This window comes from Pelobates fuscus, chromosome 1, assembly GCF_036172605.1.
Source record: "Pelobates fuscus isolate aPelFus1 chromosome 1, aPelFus1.pri, whole genome shotgun sequence".
Classification (NCBI taxonomy): domain Eukaryota; kingdom Metazoa; phylum Chordata; class Amphibia; order Anura; family Pelobatidae; genus Pelobates; species Pelobates fuscus.
In genome coordinates this window covers 274,223,866-274,242,688 of record NC_086317.1, presented here as the reverse complement: position 1 = coordinate 274,242,688, position 18,823 = coordinate 274,223,866, and the positions used below count along the sequence as shown (strand labels likewise).

General features: G+C 35.7%; 1 protein-coding gene across 7 annotated transcripts in view; it reads left to right on the top strand.

Moving 5' to 3' along the window:
* The window catches only part of AUTS2 (activator of transcription and developmental regulator AUTS2), a 1,446,188-nt gene that overhangs the window by 1,391,447 nt on the left and 35,918 nt on the right, over positions 1-18,823 (top strand). For 4 of the 7 annotated variants that reach the window (XM_063457393.1, XM_063457391.1, XM_063457383.1 and 1 more), the window contains 4 exons: positions 8,815-9,289; positions 10,070-10,323; positions 10,507-10,748; positions 14,037-14,081. In XM_063457393.1, coding sequence (XP_063313463.1) covers positions 8,815-9,289; positions 10,070-10,323; positions 10,507-10,748; positions 14,037-14,081 — 1,016 coding nt within the window. The remainder of the gene's footprint in view (positions 1-8,814; positions 9,290-10,069; positions 10,324-10,506; positions 10,749-14,036; positions 14,082-18,823) is intronic. The other 3 variants (XM_063457388.1, XM_063457392.1, XM_063457394.1) reach the window with 3 other exon arrangements.

Genomic DNA, 18,823 nt, shown 5'->3' with positions numbered 1-18,823 from the left:
GCTCTTTTGTTATACTAAGAGAGAGGTAAAACTAATGATACATTCACATTAATAGACAATTGGATAAAATATTTGTGCATATTAAGCTGCTGCCTGTTGGCTTCCAAACCAGATATGATAACAAGCAACCAATAAAAAGTAATTCAGTTAAAAAATAGTGTCTGTTATATTCTCATGCCCCATGTTACTTTGAATATGGGTTGATGTTGATGGTCTTCTGAGTTGCAATTCAGGGTTTGTAAAAAGGCTATAGGGTTCCTTGTACAAATAAAAACCTTAAAAATGGTCTCCACTGTTCCCACAACCATACTCAGTGGGTTGTGGAAATTGTGTAGAGTGGTACTCGCACATCGGCTGCCACCGTTAAGAAATAGCCAATTCATCCTGCTCAACAAATATACATTTGGTTTTGGTAAAATAAAGGCAGCTAAATGACTTTATTAGATTTATTTTTTCCATTGGCATTTTAGCGTTGTCTGCAAGACTTTTTTCATTCTAACAACACATGATTGACTTCTCCTTGACAGTCAACCTTTTCATACTGATTGTCAAGGTTTATTTATGGTAATACTGTAGTAGATAGTCAGTATAAAGAAGACTCTCACAGTTCAAGATGACTTAATTATTTTTTTTTTCCTTTAAATGACTATTAGTGAGGAGCATTGGTATGGCTCCAGCTTCAGACAGCTAGCTTGCTTAGACTTGAAAGACTATCACATCCAACTTTCTTTCAAAAATGATTTGAAAGGTCAGAGTTTATTGGATATGCCTCCACATCTGTCAGTAATAGTGGAGAATAATTAGCTTAACTGCGACTATATGAACCAGTCCTGAATACCAGGGTCAGTTTTGGAGAGCTTCTGAACAGACATTAAGTGTAGGATAGGAAAGGTTGTATGTGTTGGATAGCAAAAGTTGCTAGTATAGCAGCCATCATGACAGTAGAGCGATAATACATGATTATTCACTAAAGTGTGAATTGTTGGGAATTTAAAATGACTTTGAAATTTTACACCAGCAGAATTGAAAACATTATCTAGGTCAGCTGTGGTTTCACTTTGGATATTTTGGCCTAAAATATGAATTCCAGACAATTTAAACTCCATTTAATAACCTCATCAGTGATGACCCTGTTTTTAACCTTGTCAAAATTCCATTGTCTTTAAAAAAAAATCAAAAAGATCCAATAAGTCAGTTCACACATATTTCTCCTTGAAATAACACAATCTCTTACTGTCTTACAAAAAAAAGAGAAAGCTAAATCTGCAACCCTCCTGATTGTAATTAATGTTTATGTGTATGACACGTGATGAAACTTCTTTGGCCTTTTCCCAAAGACCCAAATTCCCCTCCTTGCAAAAAAAGTGGAAATTAATAGGACTTGGAAAAACAGTGAGTTTGACTATATTTATTTTTTATTTTTTTGTTTCAGCAAAATGAGAAGAACCAGAAGTTGGAACTCCCGTCTGTTTTGTTTTTTTTGTAAATTAAATTGTAAAATGAAACAAATGGGATATTGTCGTGACTTCCAGAGGAAGGGAGTTTAGATAGACTGATGGCAGAAGCTAGACCTTTTCTGGAGTGGAATTGGTCTAGACATAAATAATTTTCTTAAGCACTTTTGCAGACTGTTGCTTAGGTAGAAATAAACATTTATACTGACATGTTTAATTGTCTTTGACATTAACTTGGTATACATTACTAGTTTGTGTTGTGTTGGTAATGTAGATGATATTATATAAATAAACTTTAGGATTGAGGGAATTGGCTAAACTATAGGTAATTTTAAAATGACCATTGTTCCGGAGGTTTTGTAACCACATTTTTTTTAATTTACATTTCTCATGATTATGTATGATTAAATATCATGTGTAACACTTTACCATGGTACAGTAAAGAGAGGAAACATGAAGCTTTACATGATTTTGTTCTATCGACCCTACCTTGTTGATGGCATGTATTATTTGACCACACATACACCATTCTCATGCATTGCTACATCTCATGTGAAAATAGGACATCATCATCATTGGGAGTTATGAAACAGCAATGTTTTCTGTTGCATGGTTGAATCGGGGGGAGGGGGACATGGTACTCAGACCACTTAATTTTACAATTTACAATAATTTTTAGGTTTACAAATTTCAAATTTCAGCAGTGATTTCTGGGAATTTTCCTCTGTTGTCCCCATGTAGCATGGTTCCAAATTCAGGACAGTCGTGCAGAGTTTGAGACAAATGGGTGGTATGCCATTATTAGTATAACATCTATATAAAAGTCACTTTTACTATAACTGCAATCTTAATCAAGCTGCTTGTTCACCAACATGACAACACTGAGTTATTTGAATAATCTGTCCTTTTCAAATATTATTATTCATTAAAAGTTTATCAAATGATTAGAGGCTATACGAGTGTCAGTTTTAATGCATGTTTACCAAACAGCTGATCTCAAGAAGCACATTTTGGTTTAAATTAAATTCCAAATGAACAAGGAGTTTGAAGAGGCGCATACTGCTCAGACCTTTTATTAACATTAAATGTCAGCATATTAATTTGCCTGCCTTGAGCATCTACTTTGGGAACTTTGCCAGCCTATTTAATACAAGAACATTTTGCTTTAATAAACACTTACACTACGGTTACTGCTGAAAACAAAGTGCCTATGAATAGTTCAGCTGACAGCAAATTATAGCTGTTAAATGGATAGTTTAAAAAAAATAATAGAAAATGTATCTACTCTAAAATGAACTGGATTCACTGACTCAATGGTTGAATACACATACTTTAAAAATGTATCATTTTATTGCATTTCTGATTATTTAATGCTTGTACAGGCTATTTGCCAGATATAGATGCTGCCATTTGGGACATGAAAATACCACAACAAATAATATTTATTATGTTTGGTCATTTTCCTACATTTTTGCAAAATATATCTGTCTGTCTCTTTATCTATCTACCTACTTATTTGCCAGCCAGTCTGTGAACAACATATGCCTTATGTATTATAACATTTACACACTATGTCTTTGGATTAAATAAATCTTTAAAAGATCGCTCCAATCCGGAAATAGGCAGTACAGCTGCCGGTGCCTGGTTATGGTGCTTAAAGTGTTCTTTTAAGATAAAATGCAAAATTCATGAAGACTCTGGAAAACACTGTTGGTAATCCGTAAAGCTAGACAATGAAAGAATTTACTTGGTTCTATTTCTTCATCTAACTTTTTTTTTTTATTTGTAGAAAATTATTCAAACACACTGGGGTATATATCTTGCCACTGTTCTTCCAACATACTTGGGCTGAAAAACACCTGAGGTGGATTTATTTTTATTTTTTTCAGTTGAACAATTATTGCCTAAAATTGCAGCTCCTTCCTTAGTTTTCCATATGGTATAGTAAGTAAATCCCATTACCTTATCTTGCCATCTTATATTTTTTTATCTTTAAATCATTTTTCAAAATCCTTTCCTATACATGGAGGAGAAATCTAGGAGACAATAGAGGGTTATGCAAAAAAGTGAGAATTGTCAGGAATTCCAAGTGAAGTCAAAGAGAATTTAAAAATGGCTAAATTGGAAAAATTCTCTTATTATTACATTATGCTTTCAGTTTGACTTAGAATTCACGACAATTCTCATTATCAAATATACCGTACTTGAATATTGTTTATCTGCTCCCCACTAAACAAATATCAACTTGGTTTCTATTATTGCTGTTTGAAAAAAGGCCCAAAATGAAATTTTGTATTATTCAGCTTTGAATAAAGTTTTTATTAATCTGTATACTGGTCATGTGCACATATTTCGTTGGAGCACAATTTCAAGCTCTGTCAACTCAGCACACAGCCTGTCTCAGACACAGACACGTATGATAAAACCTATTGTTTTTTTGCATAATGACGAAAGATTATATGAGGTTTCTCTCCCCCAATATTTCAAACAAGCTTATCATTACCATATTTTCTTTTTATGAAGATTAGGAAAACTGACAAATTAAATCCCAGGAGACACCACTTATGCACAGACTGCATTCATTCTGTAAACCCAAGAGTCTTAATTAAAGCAAGTATATGTATTTCATTATTCTCTACCTGTGTAAGCAGATTTAAAAAGTACCTACTGGGACTATGAGAAACGAGCCAAGGGACCACAACGGCTTCTGTTCGTATTAGGTTTTTGACGTGCTCTTAATATCTCCCCTTATTTGATAGAAAGCTTTTGTTTTCATAGTTTGAAACTGTTATTTCTTTCCTATCGCAAGTGAATATATTTGGGGTTTTTTTCTCTCTCTTATTTTTGATAACCCTTTTGTGTTGTGCAACTTAATGATACAAGCGGCAGATTCAGACAGCATTTGCAAAGACAGCTATGGCAGCAGCGGGAAGTGACAATGGTTTCCCTTGGGTGATGTTAATATTGTTAGTTTTCTACTGTTCCCAGAGAGATGCCCGATTGTGAGCCCTCTTGACGATGGCTCTGTTTTATATATATAGCAAAATATAAATCTCTTTCTCTCGCTCCATATGCACTTCTAGATCAGTAGTAAGCAGTGATTTGTCAGAACGTGTAAGTGCATATGATGGTAAGAAGATACATTTTTGTAATGATTTTGTTTAATTAGAATGGTGGTGCAAATGATAACCATGATAGTACATATTTTATTTGTATATAGATATTTAGTTCCAAACATTCTCCAAACCTTTGTCTTGTGAATATGTGAACATTCTGAGCACTTATACATGGATTACAGTTCTCATAATTCAGACAACCATTCTCTAGACAGCTGATAATGATAGTATATGCAGTCAAGTACCAATTGCTTCCCGTGAGTACTGTGGAGTAAGCTTTAAAAATAAATACCCATTGTCTTTAATAAGAATGTGTTCCTAATACTGCTCTCCTGGAACACTGAAAATACCCAGAATATCCCACTTAATGGTTATGAGCAGCATTGATGTTCCATAATAAAATACATGGGATACTTTATCCATTCCCTGTAAAACCCTACGTGCGCTTTGCAATCCCCTGTGTCTATCTCAGGCTTATTGGGCTCACACAGCATAAAGCAGTTAGAAAAATAATCAAGTTTGCAATTGATAATTGACTTAATACAGTTCTTTGCAATCTTGGATCCTTCTGAGAATGGAATGCTTCCATTTAAATCAACCATTTCCCCTTTGGAATAATAAAAAGTGAAATTAACTGAATTGCGGTTGCAATTGTGTTGATTAAAGTCACATTAACTGCTCTCTGTTGCTGCTGCGCTATTTTCATGCAGCGTCTTTGTGATTGATTTTGCTGCACTGACATTACTTGCATCACCTTTATAACATCCTGTCTCTAATATTAGGTTTAGCTGCATTAGGCCCAAAAGGAAACTTCTGGTTTCAATGTTGAATACTAAATGTTAAAGCAAACAGGAGATTTCTGAGCTCACTGTAACGGTCCTTGTAGTAAAATAGCAGCTCTGTTTTATTTTTTCATGCCCTGTAGAATTTTATTCAATATCTTGGTCATAATAAGGCAACCTTTGGCACATTAGGCCCTCCCCATAGGAAAGCATTGAATCAATATATATATATGTATATATATATGCTTATATATATATATAGAGAGAGAGAGAGAGAGAGAGAGAGCGAGAGAGAGAGAGAGAGAGAGAGAGAGAGAGAGTGTAGGAGCAACCAATATGTTGTAATATGTGTGCATGTGAAAACAGGGGATAGGGGATCTATGCTGCTTTGGACTAATAAATGTAATGATGTAACATGCCTAGCTAAGGCTTACTGGAAAATATGTCACATTGAAATCTTTTCAGCAGAGCATTCATCAATGTGAATGTAACTCCCAGAACCTTGTTGCCACCTATCTTATGAGCATGGAGAGAATATGCCAATGTTTGATGATATACCATAATGATACTTAAGTGCTACAGAATATATGGCTGGTGTAATTCAGATTTATCAGTCAAATGTGTTTCAAGCGATAATCTTTGGATTTTTACCCCATTCTATATATTTTCAAATATCGATATAGATAATAATTTGTATTATTTATATGTTTATTTTGTTATTTAGACAATATTAAACATGCATATTCCCTATAATTAATATAGAATATTATACACTTTCAGTAACTTTGTATATATTTTGAAATATTGTTGCTCTGATAGTGCAATTGTTATTGTTTGTGAAACTTTGCATTGTTTTATTCTGAACATTTGAATGGATGTTTTAGCTCCCTTTTTGTTCTCCCCTTTTATAATTTGAAATGTTTTTAAATTTTTACAGTTTTTTTTAATAAAAAACATTTGACTAGAAATAATGCAGGCTTACCAGCTATTTTAGTATCCTGTCCTTCTCTCCCTTAGTGCAGCCCATAAAGTGCAAGTGGAGAGTCCCTCCCCTGCTAATTTAGTGTGTGGGGTTGCTTTATGGTGCCCTCCTTAAAATTCCTGCTTAAAGTGCTGCCTGGGGCCATGTCCCCAACCAGACCCATTTTAGGGCCACCTCTGCTTATGATAGTGCTTATTTTTCCTGAGAGGCTACTATTTTGTTGCTTTCTGAACCTTTTTTCCAGTAGCATGGGTGTGTATCTTGCAGGCATGTAAAGGTTAATGTAATTTGTTTTACCTCTGAGCTTAATATTAGTTAGGTTTAACTTGATTGATATAACCTAGAAAAAGAAATGCAATTGTAATTGTGTTTATATCAGCCAAGGTGGTTTGCTAGGCATCCAGTGCCACTATAAATCCAATAGAGGATTGCCTAAGAAACATAGCTGTCCAATCACAAACTGTATGTCGAAAACAACACTAGGGATGGTTGTGTCTAGATTAGCTTATCTCAAGGGGGACACTGTACAAGAATTCCCTACTGTACTAAAGAGAATAGAAAAATGATGTACCCTCACGGGACATTAAAAAAAAAAACGTAATCAGCACATTTTAGTACACATGAATACTAGCAAATAGGAATAACCTCAAAGGAATAGGAATGCAGCAGAGAATAGATGATTGTGTTACTGATAGTAATTCACAGTCCATATGAAATGAGCATTTCCTTACTGGAGCAATTCCGTACAACATTTTTCCTGGGTCCATTCAACTCTTACTCAAACCATCCAGCCACTTTGATACTTCTTTTTTTAAAGTGCATTCAAAGAAAGTCAGTTAAAGACAGTCATTTCAAGTTGGTCCTAGAAGTTGGCCCTACATGTGGGGAACATGTACAAAGACGCTGACTGGAAACTAAACCCATGTAAACTGTCCTGAACTGACCCTGAAATGCTCTTGATACTGATTGACTGCTAAGCAACAAGGCTGTTATAGGAATTGCCTCTACATATATGTGGGAGGAGCTAAATTATGATGGACACTTATACCAGAGAAAATCTGCACAGAGTTGCACTCTACCCATTGGCAGGCTTCCAACTTATATTGTACGACACTGTATATTGGAAAGGGTGGCACTACTAGATAAATAGGCATTTTTAAATGCTGGGTAGGGGTAGACATTGTCAGTGCGTGCACATCCATATACCACTGTTCTTGAGGACATATATACTGTGTGTATCAGGTATGCTGAGAATCTTCTCGATGATTACTTGAAGAGTACTATAAAAGGGCTTAACGATAAGAATTTTGAATATATTTACGAAACAATGAAGACCTATTTACCACTTTGCCTCATCCAACAGAGCAGTGGATAAGGAAAGAGTGGTTGACTCACATGGGCAACACCTTGTAGACTCACATGGGCTACACCTTGTATGACTTTCACCCCGATCCAAATAGTAGGTTGGTTCAGGAGGCAGGTTCATTGTTCAACTCAAATAGTTACAAATTAGTCAAATATTACAATAGTGGACTTATTATACTTAAATGTAATAGTGTAATAATGCTTTAATTGACCTACCCAACTTGAGCCATCACATGGTGAGTTAGTTGCAATATGTGACTGTAACACCAACTTCATTTTGGCAGTTTGGAGATTATTCTACTATGTTTATGCATCATTGAACATATTGGACTGTTCTGTAGGTAAACCCATATTTTAACCAATCATAGACGTTTTAAAACTTAATAAGCATGATTTAGCTAATATATATAAATTGATAATAATCAAAATCTGAGAAATATTAATGATCAAAAAAAATATTTTTTTCTTACTTAGGAAAACATCTGTTCTGCTTTACAATATGTTATAACCTCTGCTATTTACATTAACATCTGGCTCGAGATAGTTAATTAGGCACAAACTGTGATTGAACACCTGTGGTTTGATCTCGCTGAAGGATTCTTAGAATTATCTTGTGCAGTAAATAATATTCTTTTTACAAAACAGAAAACATGAAGCAAATGAATGTGTTTATTCTCAAAACTTGACATTTAGCACAAAGGACAAGAGTGATTCTAGGCCACATCATATAGTCTGGAAAAGTAGAAGAATTTCCGATTTGGATATTTTGCACAAAAGGCATAATTCCCATGCCACTTCTACACAATTCCCTGTTTAGTGATTAGCCTTAATTTGAGTTCATAGCTAAAGAGCAAATTTTGAGTTAACAATCAAATTACAAACCCGGGAATGTGAACTGGCATCTATAAAACTTGGAATTGTAAAGAATTTACATGGGAACTGCAATTATTCAAAAATACCTAAATAGGAAAATTTCTCCAGTTCTTTTCCTTCTGGCTTGGGTATTTTAGTTTAACATTTTGTAACTCCTATGTCAATGTTATACAACTCATTGTTTAGTTAATAATACCTTCAATATCTAAGTGTATTTTGTTTTTTATTTCTGTTTTGTGCAGATACAGAACGGGTTGTCAGTTTACTGACCACAAACGACAACAAAGATGCTTCAGGTTACGTTGTTCCCAAAGTGTCAGGACTAGAAAGAAGTCAAGAGAAGAGCCAAGACTGCAACAACGAGCTGCAGTTTGAACCTGCAGTACCTAAGGAACTTTCCCCACCATCTGTACCTATCATTCAGCCACAGCTGGAACCACAGTTGCTACTCTCTTCTCCTGAACCCATTTTGGTTTCTTGCACAGAGAGCCCAATATTGACACAGCCAGAGCTTCCTCAGCTTCCACGTACTCCTCTTGAGCAAGACCCTCCCATATCTTCTCAAACTCAAGTACAGCTGCCACCAAAAGTTCAGCCTCATTCACAGTCACAGGTTCTACCAAGTCCTCCACCAGTGCAAACACGACCTTCCTCACAGACTTTAACCCAACCTTTGTGCAACTACAACAGCAGCAGTTTAAGTCTGAATAGCTTAAGGTTAGTCACATGGTCACACTTTTAAAACTGTGAACTTTTACAAAAGTGTAGACTCTACACACGTTAGCAAGAGGTAACAGTTAAAACAGGGTTGGAACAAATAGAATCAATGGAGCTTATGGTGAGGGGTGAGGTAGACAGTAAGAGGGAAGTTTCAGATTCGGTAACCATTGGGATCAAGGTAGCTGAAGGAAGAAAAGTATGAAAAACTGAAAAACAAAGTAAGTGGGTTAGATTTAAGAGTATTGCTTAATGGGGTTGTAGTGAGTTATCAATGAAATTTGCTAAATTTACACCAAAATGGCATAGATGGGAAACAAAATCTTCAGACAAGCTCTGTTGATCTAACTTTTACAAGCTAATGATCAATTCACCACATATTTCTTCTAAGACAGAAAGTCAATAGAATGTCAATGAAATTGTAATGCAGTTAGCATTATTATTTAATGAATATTATATATTTATGAAATACTAAGAAGTTACAGAGCCACTTTAAGAACGCAGATTTTGTTTCTTTAACAGTTGCCACAATTGTGAGCTGGTGACCAAACTGCAAAACTTAGACCAAAATAGCACAGCTGGAAATTTTATAGTCAATTAACCTATTTCACCCTATGTTTGACAATTTGGCTGTCATGTCACCATTCTTTAGTGAAGAAAAGCTTTATTTTTTTCACTTATACAAACTATTTAAATATATTGTTTTAGTGCATTGAAGGTCAAATTATTTTGATCATCACAGACACAAAAAATTACCTGTGTTTTTTTTTCTTTCAACAGCAGCAGCAGAAGCAGCACACCTGCTAAAAGTCAGGCTGCACCATCCCATTTGACTCATCGTTCTTCAGCTTCACCATACCCATTGTCTTTACCAAGCCACAGTCCCTTGCATAGCTTTACACCCACCCTCCAACCGTCTGCCCATCAGCACCACCCCAATATGTTTGCCCCACCTGCTGCTCTACCTCCTCCACCTCCACTGACTTCAGGAGCCCTTCAAGTTCCAGGACATCCAACAAACAGCTCCTACTCAGGTATTTGAAAGAAAATATTTCCAGCTGTAGCCTACAATGAAGTTAATGTGAGACAAAACAAATATGCATTGCTTCTCTGAAATTGGTTGCAGACATTTTGTTATATTTAAGGAGCCGAAACAACTGTGCAGTTGTATGTATTCAAATGATAATCAAACCATCTATGCATTTATTCTGTTTCAGAGCAAGATCTTCTCAGACAGGAACTTAACACACGCTTCTTGGCTTCTCAGAGTGCAGATCGTGGGGCATCGCTAGGCCCACCGCCATACTTGAGAACAGAGTTTCACCAGCACCAGCATCAGCACCAGCACACACATCAGCACACCCACCAGCACACCTTTACGCCTTTCCCCCACGCCATCCCGCCGACTGCCATTATGCCAACTCCAGCACCGCCCATGGTGCGTACCCCAGGCAGAAATGTGAGGATAAGTAGAACACAACTCTATTCTTAATTTTCAGTCTGGGTTGTACTGGATTTAATGTTTAAGATATTGATTACTTTATAAGCATATTTAATTATGGATAGATTACTGTGCCTAAATGGCACTTTATAGTACTACTTGTAAACCATTATGAAAGTTTCAGAACTTGGTAGGTATTCGGTGTAAAACATTTAGTTATTTGTTATGATCTTATGTTTTTTGCATTCCATGAATGCTGTACAGTTGTACAAGGTATGTCCTGTGTGGACTTGTGCACTAGACATTCATTTGTCATGAAGCTATTTTATATTGTTGGATACAAATTTAAAATCAACTTAGATGATGGTAAATATTCAAACTTCTTCATGTTTTGATATATTTTTCTATATTTTAATATGTTGAAGAAATTAAAGAAATCATTTAAAAAGTTTGTCCAAAAATATTAGATCATTTGATAAGCTTTTTCAACAATATTAACTCAGGGCCGTAGTGTTGCGGCACTGCTATTGGTTAAGGGGCATTTGGCTGTCATTTTTGGGGTTAATATATGGTCACAGGAATATATTACAGATGCAGTTTCCCTGGTCTTTGACAGGGGGAATGGATCAAATGAAATTGAGAGCATTCAGAAGCCATTTATGCGCAATTCCCATGTTTGTGCATATATGAATTGGCTGGCTTATATCAAAATGGAAGCAGTATCAGAGATGTGTGTAAGCAGTACTTGATGGGCTTGAGTATTTTTTTCAGCATAAATTACCAAGTAACTAAATAATTTGGCAGATTTCACCTGCTACCTCAACAGCAGTTAGACTTCATTCATTTTGGGCATTAAAGAAGTAAAGATTGCAGCTGGTTTGTATGAAAAATGTCAACATAGCCAAAAGTATCCACACTAAATATTGCCATACTGCAACTCCAGTGATTCTAAAGTTGTTTCTTGGCAAAATGGCTGCTTGTTGATTTTTTTCTGCAAAGGGTGATAATATCTCATATTTCATCTAGACCACTAATTGAAACATTTATATTTTGGGGCAGCCTTTCTACATTCTAAATTGCCTTTCAATACCTATATCAGATCATTTGTTATGTGTTAAATACCATAAGAATTTTTACAGACAAATTCTACATCTCTTTATGAGAACCATGTATCATACTTACTTGGCAGCTGAACAAAAGACATTCAATACATTTTTCAGGAAAATCCAAAAGATTTTCGACAGGAGAACTCATTTAAAAGTAAATGTGAGGTAGTTTAATGTCTCAATTTTGCTGTCAGAAGAGGTCGATAAATAACCCCATAAGCATTAGAGAAAAATACATAAGCTGTTTTTCTGCTCTTTTTGTAATTCATTTTAATGTTCATATTCAGAAGCTGCTAATATCATGTCATTTAATTCTGCAAAGCATAATAAGCTCTATGGCCAGATTACAATGTTAACTTAAGATAGTGTTTAAAATTATAATAACTGGTCACTTTATTTAGAGTTATTTCCGTCCACTTGTGGGTTTCTTTGATGCCTTGATGCAATGAATGGTCTTTATAAAGAGGACGCAGTCTACTGTTTTACAACCGCTCAATTTTATTTATTATTGCTATTTTTACCTATCCCCCTCATGTCTACTGAGCATTACAGCCATTGATAGAAGCAATGCATGGTTGTATCAGGCCTGACATAGGGAACATATTTTAATCACCTTGTTCCACTTCACACATGTTGAATGACTCAATAGTGAAAGAATTTGTCAGATCCTGTTGCTTGTTAGTTTTTTTTTGCCCACATCCTGTCACACATCTTTCTCAATATAATTTGACTAGACCTATGCTTTGCCAACCAATAAAAAGGGACCTCCAACAAGATTATTGGTATCTCATTGGAACATATCAAGGCTGTTGGATGTTGGCTAATGTTTTAGGGGTGATTTGAGAAACACAGCACTAAACGTTCACGGGATCTAGAAAATGTATTTGGCATGGAAATCTGTCATTTTCAAAAATATGAGTTATTGTATTAATATTTTAACAACAATTCTAAAGTGACTGATAAACTGTAAATGAGTCTGAAAGTGCAGATGTGTTTTTAATAAAACTATAGGCAGTCATAATACTTATAGTGTAGGCTTTCGGCTTAAAAAATGCAAAAAAAAAATAAAGTGCACCAGCACGGTCTAGTTTTTTTATATTTGTATTTACAATATAGCATACCCAGGACTGGTATCACGCTAAATGGAGTTCCTATCCTTAAAACTTTGTTTGGTTCAGCCTTCAATTTGCCTTCACATTACACCTGAAAAATAAGAATTGTTTTCATTGCAATCATTGCAATTCAGAAATAATCTGGTTATTCCTTTTTAAAGGGACATTGTTTGTGTTTCCCCAATCCTTAATTCACTTTGGTAATAAAGAGCTAACTCTCGTCAAGCCTGTTACAAAGCAAGAAGGCTGCCTGTAACCAGTTAAGATTATTAGACTGCTTTGTATATGTGTACATTGCCACAGCGTACATCATTATGTATTATTCATTACATGTCTTGCAGTGCAATATAATTTAGTAGAATTATAAACAATTGTAAATATAGTCAGCAATACAGGAAATAAAAGGTAATGAGGGCGCTGCTCAAGAGAGCTTACTGTCAATGAAATAATGAATCGCAGGGGATAACTGTGCATATTTTAAAGGCAATTAGATTCCACTGATTTTCTTCCACAATTTTTTTTTCACTTTCATTTTTTTTTTTTCTTAAACATTCCTTATTAAAAATAACAGGGCAAATGTATCCTTCTTAATGTCTCCATTTAATAAAAAGTACCGCCTTAATGTTTCGTATCTAACAAAACAAAAAAACAACAACATTTGAACAGCATAAGTGAACGGACAAGAATAAAAGAGATGTTTATTTCTGATGGTAAGCCTGTATTTCCTTATGAGGCACCATTTGGGGGATTACAGATCATCCCACTGCAGCTTTATTGTGTTATTGTAGGGAAATGTATTTATGGGGATCATCTTTTATCATAAAAATAAAATACAAGGATGCCATAAAAACATCTTTGTGTGCACAGAATCCTGCACATAGTTTTATTTATACTATTAAAGCATCAGGGTGAACTGATCATAGATTTAGTATTCATATGGCTGAGGTTAAACTTTGGGGCTGTAAACAATGTTCTGTATATGTGCCTGCAGATAGGGCTCTTGGTTGTTAAACAGTGTGATAAAAGCTTGATCTTTATGACTGCTTTACCACGACACAGTAATAACTATTTGCTTTGATCCGTTACAGTTTGACAAATACCCTACAAAAGTTGACCCCTTCTACCGTCACAGTGTGAGTTTAAAAACTGCTGTGTTAAAACATTGGCTTATTGTTTGTCTGTAGCATGCTGCAAACATTATTCCCCCTTACCTGAATAACCTGCCAAGATCTCAATGCCTGCTCTTATCACCCATCTTGAAATTTCCATTGCTTTTTCTTACATTTGGCTGGGGCAATATGGATGCTTCATTCACATGATTCATTTTTGCTAGAAATGCCGTTTGCCGTTTTTAATCAAAATTTGTCAGTGCACATAAACTGTACAGGAATTCTAACTGTGGAGAAGATGATATGCAACCAGAACTATCTCCCACTGGGAGAATAATCATCATCCTCATGTTTAAGAAAAGGATTTTATAGATGTTACCGAACCTGCAAGATAAATATTACAAGTTATTTTGATGCATATTAAATGATAGCTTTCTACACAAGGAAACTTGATCATTCAAACACAGAATTCATAATATTATCAGTTTGCAATTTTTTTTTTATCCCCAACAGGAAAATATGTTCAGTTTATTTATTTTGACTCCCAAGATGACAATGGAGTTATTCACTAAAGAGTAAACTGTAGTGAATGTAAATCGTAAATGCAAAATACCCCCAAAATAACCGATTACATTCTCTAACTTGGTTGTTGTAACAGATTGTTTATCTTTTAGTTTGCTTTCTAGTTTCTGTTTTTGATTCACCACTATTCATTGTTTAACAAATAAACCTTAATATGAAAATAAAAATATAAAATTATTATTTTTTAGGTAGGTAAAATTTCCATGTCATCACTTTTCATATTCTTTAGTATAGGTTTTCTTCAGTATCTGCCAACACAATAATAATTTCAAAGCTTCTAAAAATTGTCTCAAGACTAGCAATACAAACTAGTTAAATAACCTGTGCGGTTTTTCATAATACACCAGTGTATTTCTAGATTGTCTTAGTCAAAGTCTCTTTCCAGATTTCTGACCCACACCTTGATGTTTTTATTGATTGTACAATAGAGCTGACAAACCAGATGTTGATTGAATATAAACTGATTATAGCTGTCTTTTCGAACACTGAAGATGACTATTTTGAATAAATGATTATTTGAAATTTGTAAAACATGACAGGACAGTTTTGAAAGTACAACAATGAAATAGTTTTATCAGTTGTATTCAAAGGGATGATTGTATTTTGAAGATAACTGTCCCTCTTTAAGCGATTATCTTGCATGCATAAACCTATACTGCACACTAGGAGAAAAACATGGCAGACATCATCCAAACATCTAACAATAAATTAAAAACATCAACCATTAAATTAAAGGCAAGTAAACTTTGATTTAAAAAAAAAAACAACAACATTTTTTATTAGATATAGTGAAAGTTTAATTTTTAAATTTGTATCAACAGTGACTATGTATTGTCAGGTAACTTTAGATTCCGCAACTGAGCGTGGCTTAGGCTAGCAGTTTTAGCACAGTCTTTCTTTTGCTGTCTGAAGATGGATGGCTTATAGTCACCAGAACAACTACAGCTTATTGAATTTGTTCTGGTGAGTAGATTCATTACCTTCAGGCTTTTTGCTGTAAACACTGTCTTTTCAGAGAAAATGCAGTGTTTACATTACAGCCTAGTGATAACTTCACTGGCCACTCCTTAGATGGCTGTTAGAGATCCTTCCTGAGTCATGGCTGCCTAAAATGCATCCAAACATTCAGTATCTCCTCCCTCTGCATGCAGACACTGAACTTTCCTCATAGAGATTCATTGATTCAATTAACTCTATGAGGAGATGCTGATTGGCCAGGGCTGTGTTTGAATCATGCTGGCTCTGCCCCTGATCTGCCTCCTTGTCAGTCTCAGCCAATCCTATATGGAAGCATTGTGATTGGATCAGGCTACCACTTCTGATGATGTTATCCTGTAGCTTTCGTTATAACTTACCAAAGTCTTTCATTAATTGGAAATAATTTCATGCTAAAAAACACTCACACAAAAACACAAATTAACCCTTTAAGATCCAGAGGTGGACATTGCCCAGAAAAACGTGTGGCACACCTCTTGCACTCGGCGGTTTTAACATCGCATCGAGCAGGCCGACTGCAGAGTGTGCAAAGCTTACAGGAAGTTGACCCCAGTATAATATATACTGTGCTATGTGAAAAAGCAAAGAGATTGTTGAGTAAGAGCTCTATGTATTTACAGAACAGAGTGTTATGACATAGTGTATCCCATCATCACTTTTATATAAGTGCTTAGAGCTGTGGAGATTGAGGTTAATTGCACACATTCAAAGTCCTAATCTTTTGTGCTGCCAGGAAGTAAAACCATATAAAATGACTGCATTATCAAGTGGTTTACAGACAAGCTCATAAGAATGATATACAATGGAGAATGACAAAAGAATAAAACTACCAGCCAAAGAGAACTCTGGCGGAGAGTAATAGGGTTACAGGGGTAGTAAAGGGCATAACCCTACATATATAGAACAGACAAAAGAAGTAATGAGGAGAGCTCCTCGTATTCCCGGGGTGCTCCACCTCACCACTGCTACCCCTTGATGGATATCCAATAGTAGAAGCTTTCTAAAAAAACTGACAACCTTTATTGAAACAAACAATAATAATTATATAGGTCTCCAACACACTCACAAAAAATAGTGAACAACACACACCCTCATATACCATAAGTGGTAAAAAAAATAAAATAACGACTAGAGACTAAACATCTAACTGGTAAAGTATTCAAGCATTTTCCTTGTGTGAGTAGATAAGTCACAATATATCAGAGCAGTGCAGCTCAATGCAAATATGCCACAGTATGTCAGTGCAGTGCAGCTCAATGCAAATATGCCACAGTATATCAGAGTACTATCACTCTTGTATAATTAAGTGAGACAATTGAGCACACTGACAAAAAATTGTCTATCAAGGAAAAAATAGCCTGTTAATGGTTAGATGTAATATATAGCAGCAGGATATCTCCCCTTTACATAGATCAAGTGGGGAAAAAAAGAGATAAAAAATAATAATAATAAACAAATGTATGACATAAGTACAAAAAGACCTCTTCCACCCAATCCCTAATTGAACAATGACTTCCAGTAGTAGGGAGAAAAACCTCCTAATATTAAGTCTGGTAGAAGTTAAATCGAAAGGATAGGGAGATGAGAGGTAGAGGAAATAAATCAGTTAGAGAAAGTGCTGTCTAGACTGAGTTCGTTGTACAGAAAACAGACTCAGTCACTACACTTAGCCTATGTCATAAATCCCTTAAGTACATTTGAAAGTTCAAGATCTCTTGTGGGGGTATCCCGCTAGCTATAGTCTCAGTCAGTAAAGGCCATGACCAAAAGCATTAAGTCATAGCCAAATAGTAGTGCAGGTCGTCCTGCTCAGGTCGCCCAACGCGCGTTTCGGCGGTATAACCGCCTTTCTCAAGGGCAGGTAGCTGGCAGTGTGACAGCCTCCCTTCACTCCTTAAATACCCCTTAGAAGCCCTCCTACCTGTCCACGGGAGGAGGGATTCAAGCGTGTGCCGCCAAACAGCTGATCCCGGCTGAACGAGGAGTGTAATCACTGTCCCTGAGTGTAGTGCGCATGACCGTTGCAAGTTGCTTGCGCATGCGCACGCACTTAGAATTTGTGCTTAGTAAAATTCGGGACGTGATTCCTCTTCGTAAAAGGGTAGTTTAGTTTTTAAATTGACTCTAAAATGAGTCTTAGATATAGATTTTAGCCCCAATTATTTTGTGTGCCGTGGTGTATATATGCATACATGAAACCCCCTTGTTTTTTGTATACCAAAGTATATATATGTACAAGTCTCCATCAAACCGTATATTATGGAGGGAATTACCCTTCATCCATTTTAATATGGGGAGCCACTGTACAGATGTAAAAAGAACTTTCATTTTTACATTGTCCACATATATTTTTATTTTTATTTATATCTTTATTAGTGGCATATCCACAGTAAATTAATATAAAGGGCCACTATACATATGTAGTGTAATGGTACTCCCATCCACACTACCTATGAGTGGCACTAGTTTGTGGAGGGGGGGGGGGGGGGGTGGGGTTTTTTCTCATTTTTTACAATTCATAGGATTTACTGTTAATGGCATGTCTACACATGTGGGAGGATAAGAGAGGGTTAATAGGAGTGGAGAGAATTAACCTCAGAAAAAAGGAAACAAAGTGAAAAAATAAAAAGATAAAAAAATTAAATGTTTCATAGGTCAGAAAGTGTAGCGGATCGATGGATACAAAACAAAGTGGTGTAGTATATATAGTAGAACATAGGCCTAACATAAATAACATAAATAACATAAATAGAGCTAGATGACCCAAGGTAGGGCGCTTAAAGGGATATACTAGTAATGAGGTCAAATGAATGGGGCAAAAGAGAAACCTTCATTCAGGCCCCGAGGTTGGAGTGTTTTTAGTCTGTATATCCATTTTGACTCTCTCTGTCTCAGGACTCTGTCGAAGTCTCCCCGTCTTAGGTTCCTCTTAACTAGTTCCAAGCCACAGAACCTCAGATTATTGGAGTCACCATGATGGTGTTCTCTCAGATGTCTCGAGACAGGTGTTTCAAGGCGATTTCTTGGAGACCGGACATGCTCCATAATTCTAGCCTTGAATGCCCTGAATGTCTTGCCCACGTATTTAGCTCCACAGGAGCATGACAGTAGGTACACAAGGCCCTTGGAGTTACAGTTAAAGAAATTCTTTATCTCAATTGAGCCTTGTCCTGCACTGTCACTCACAG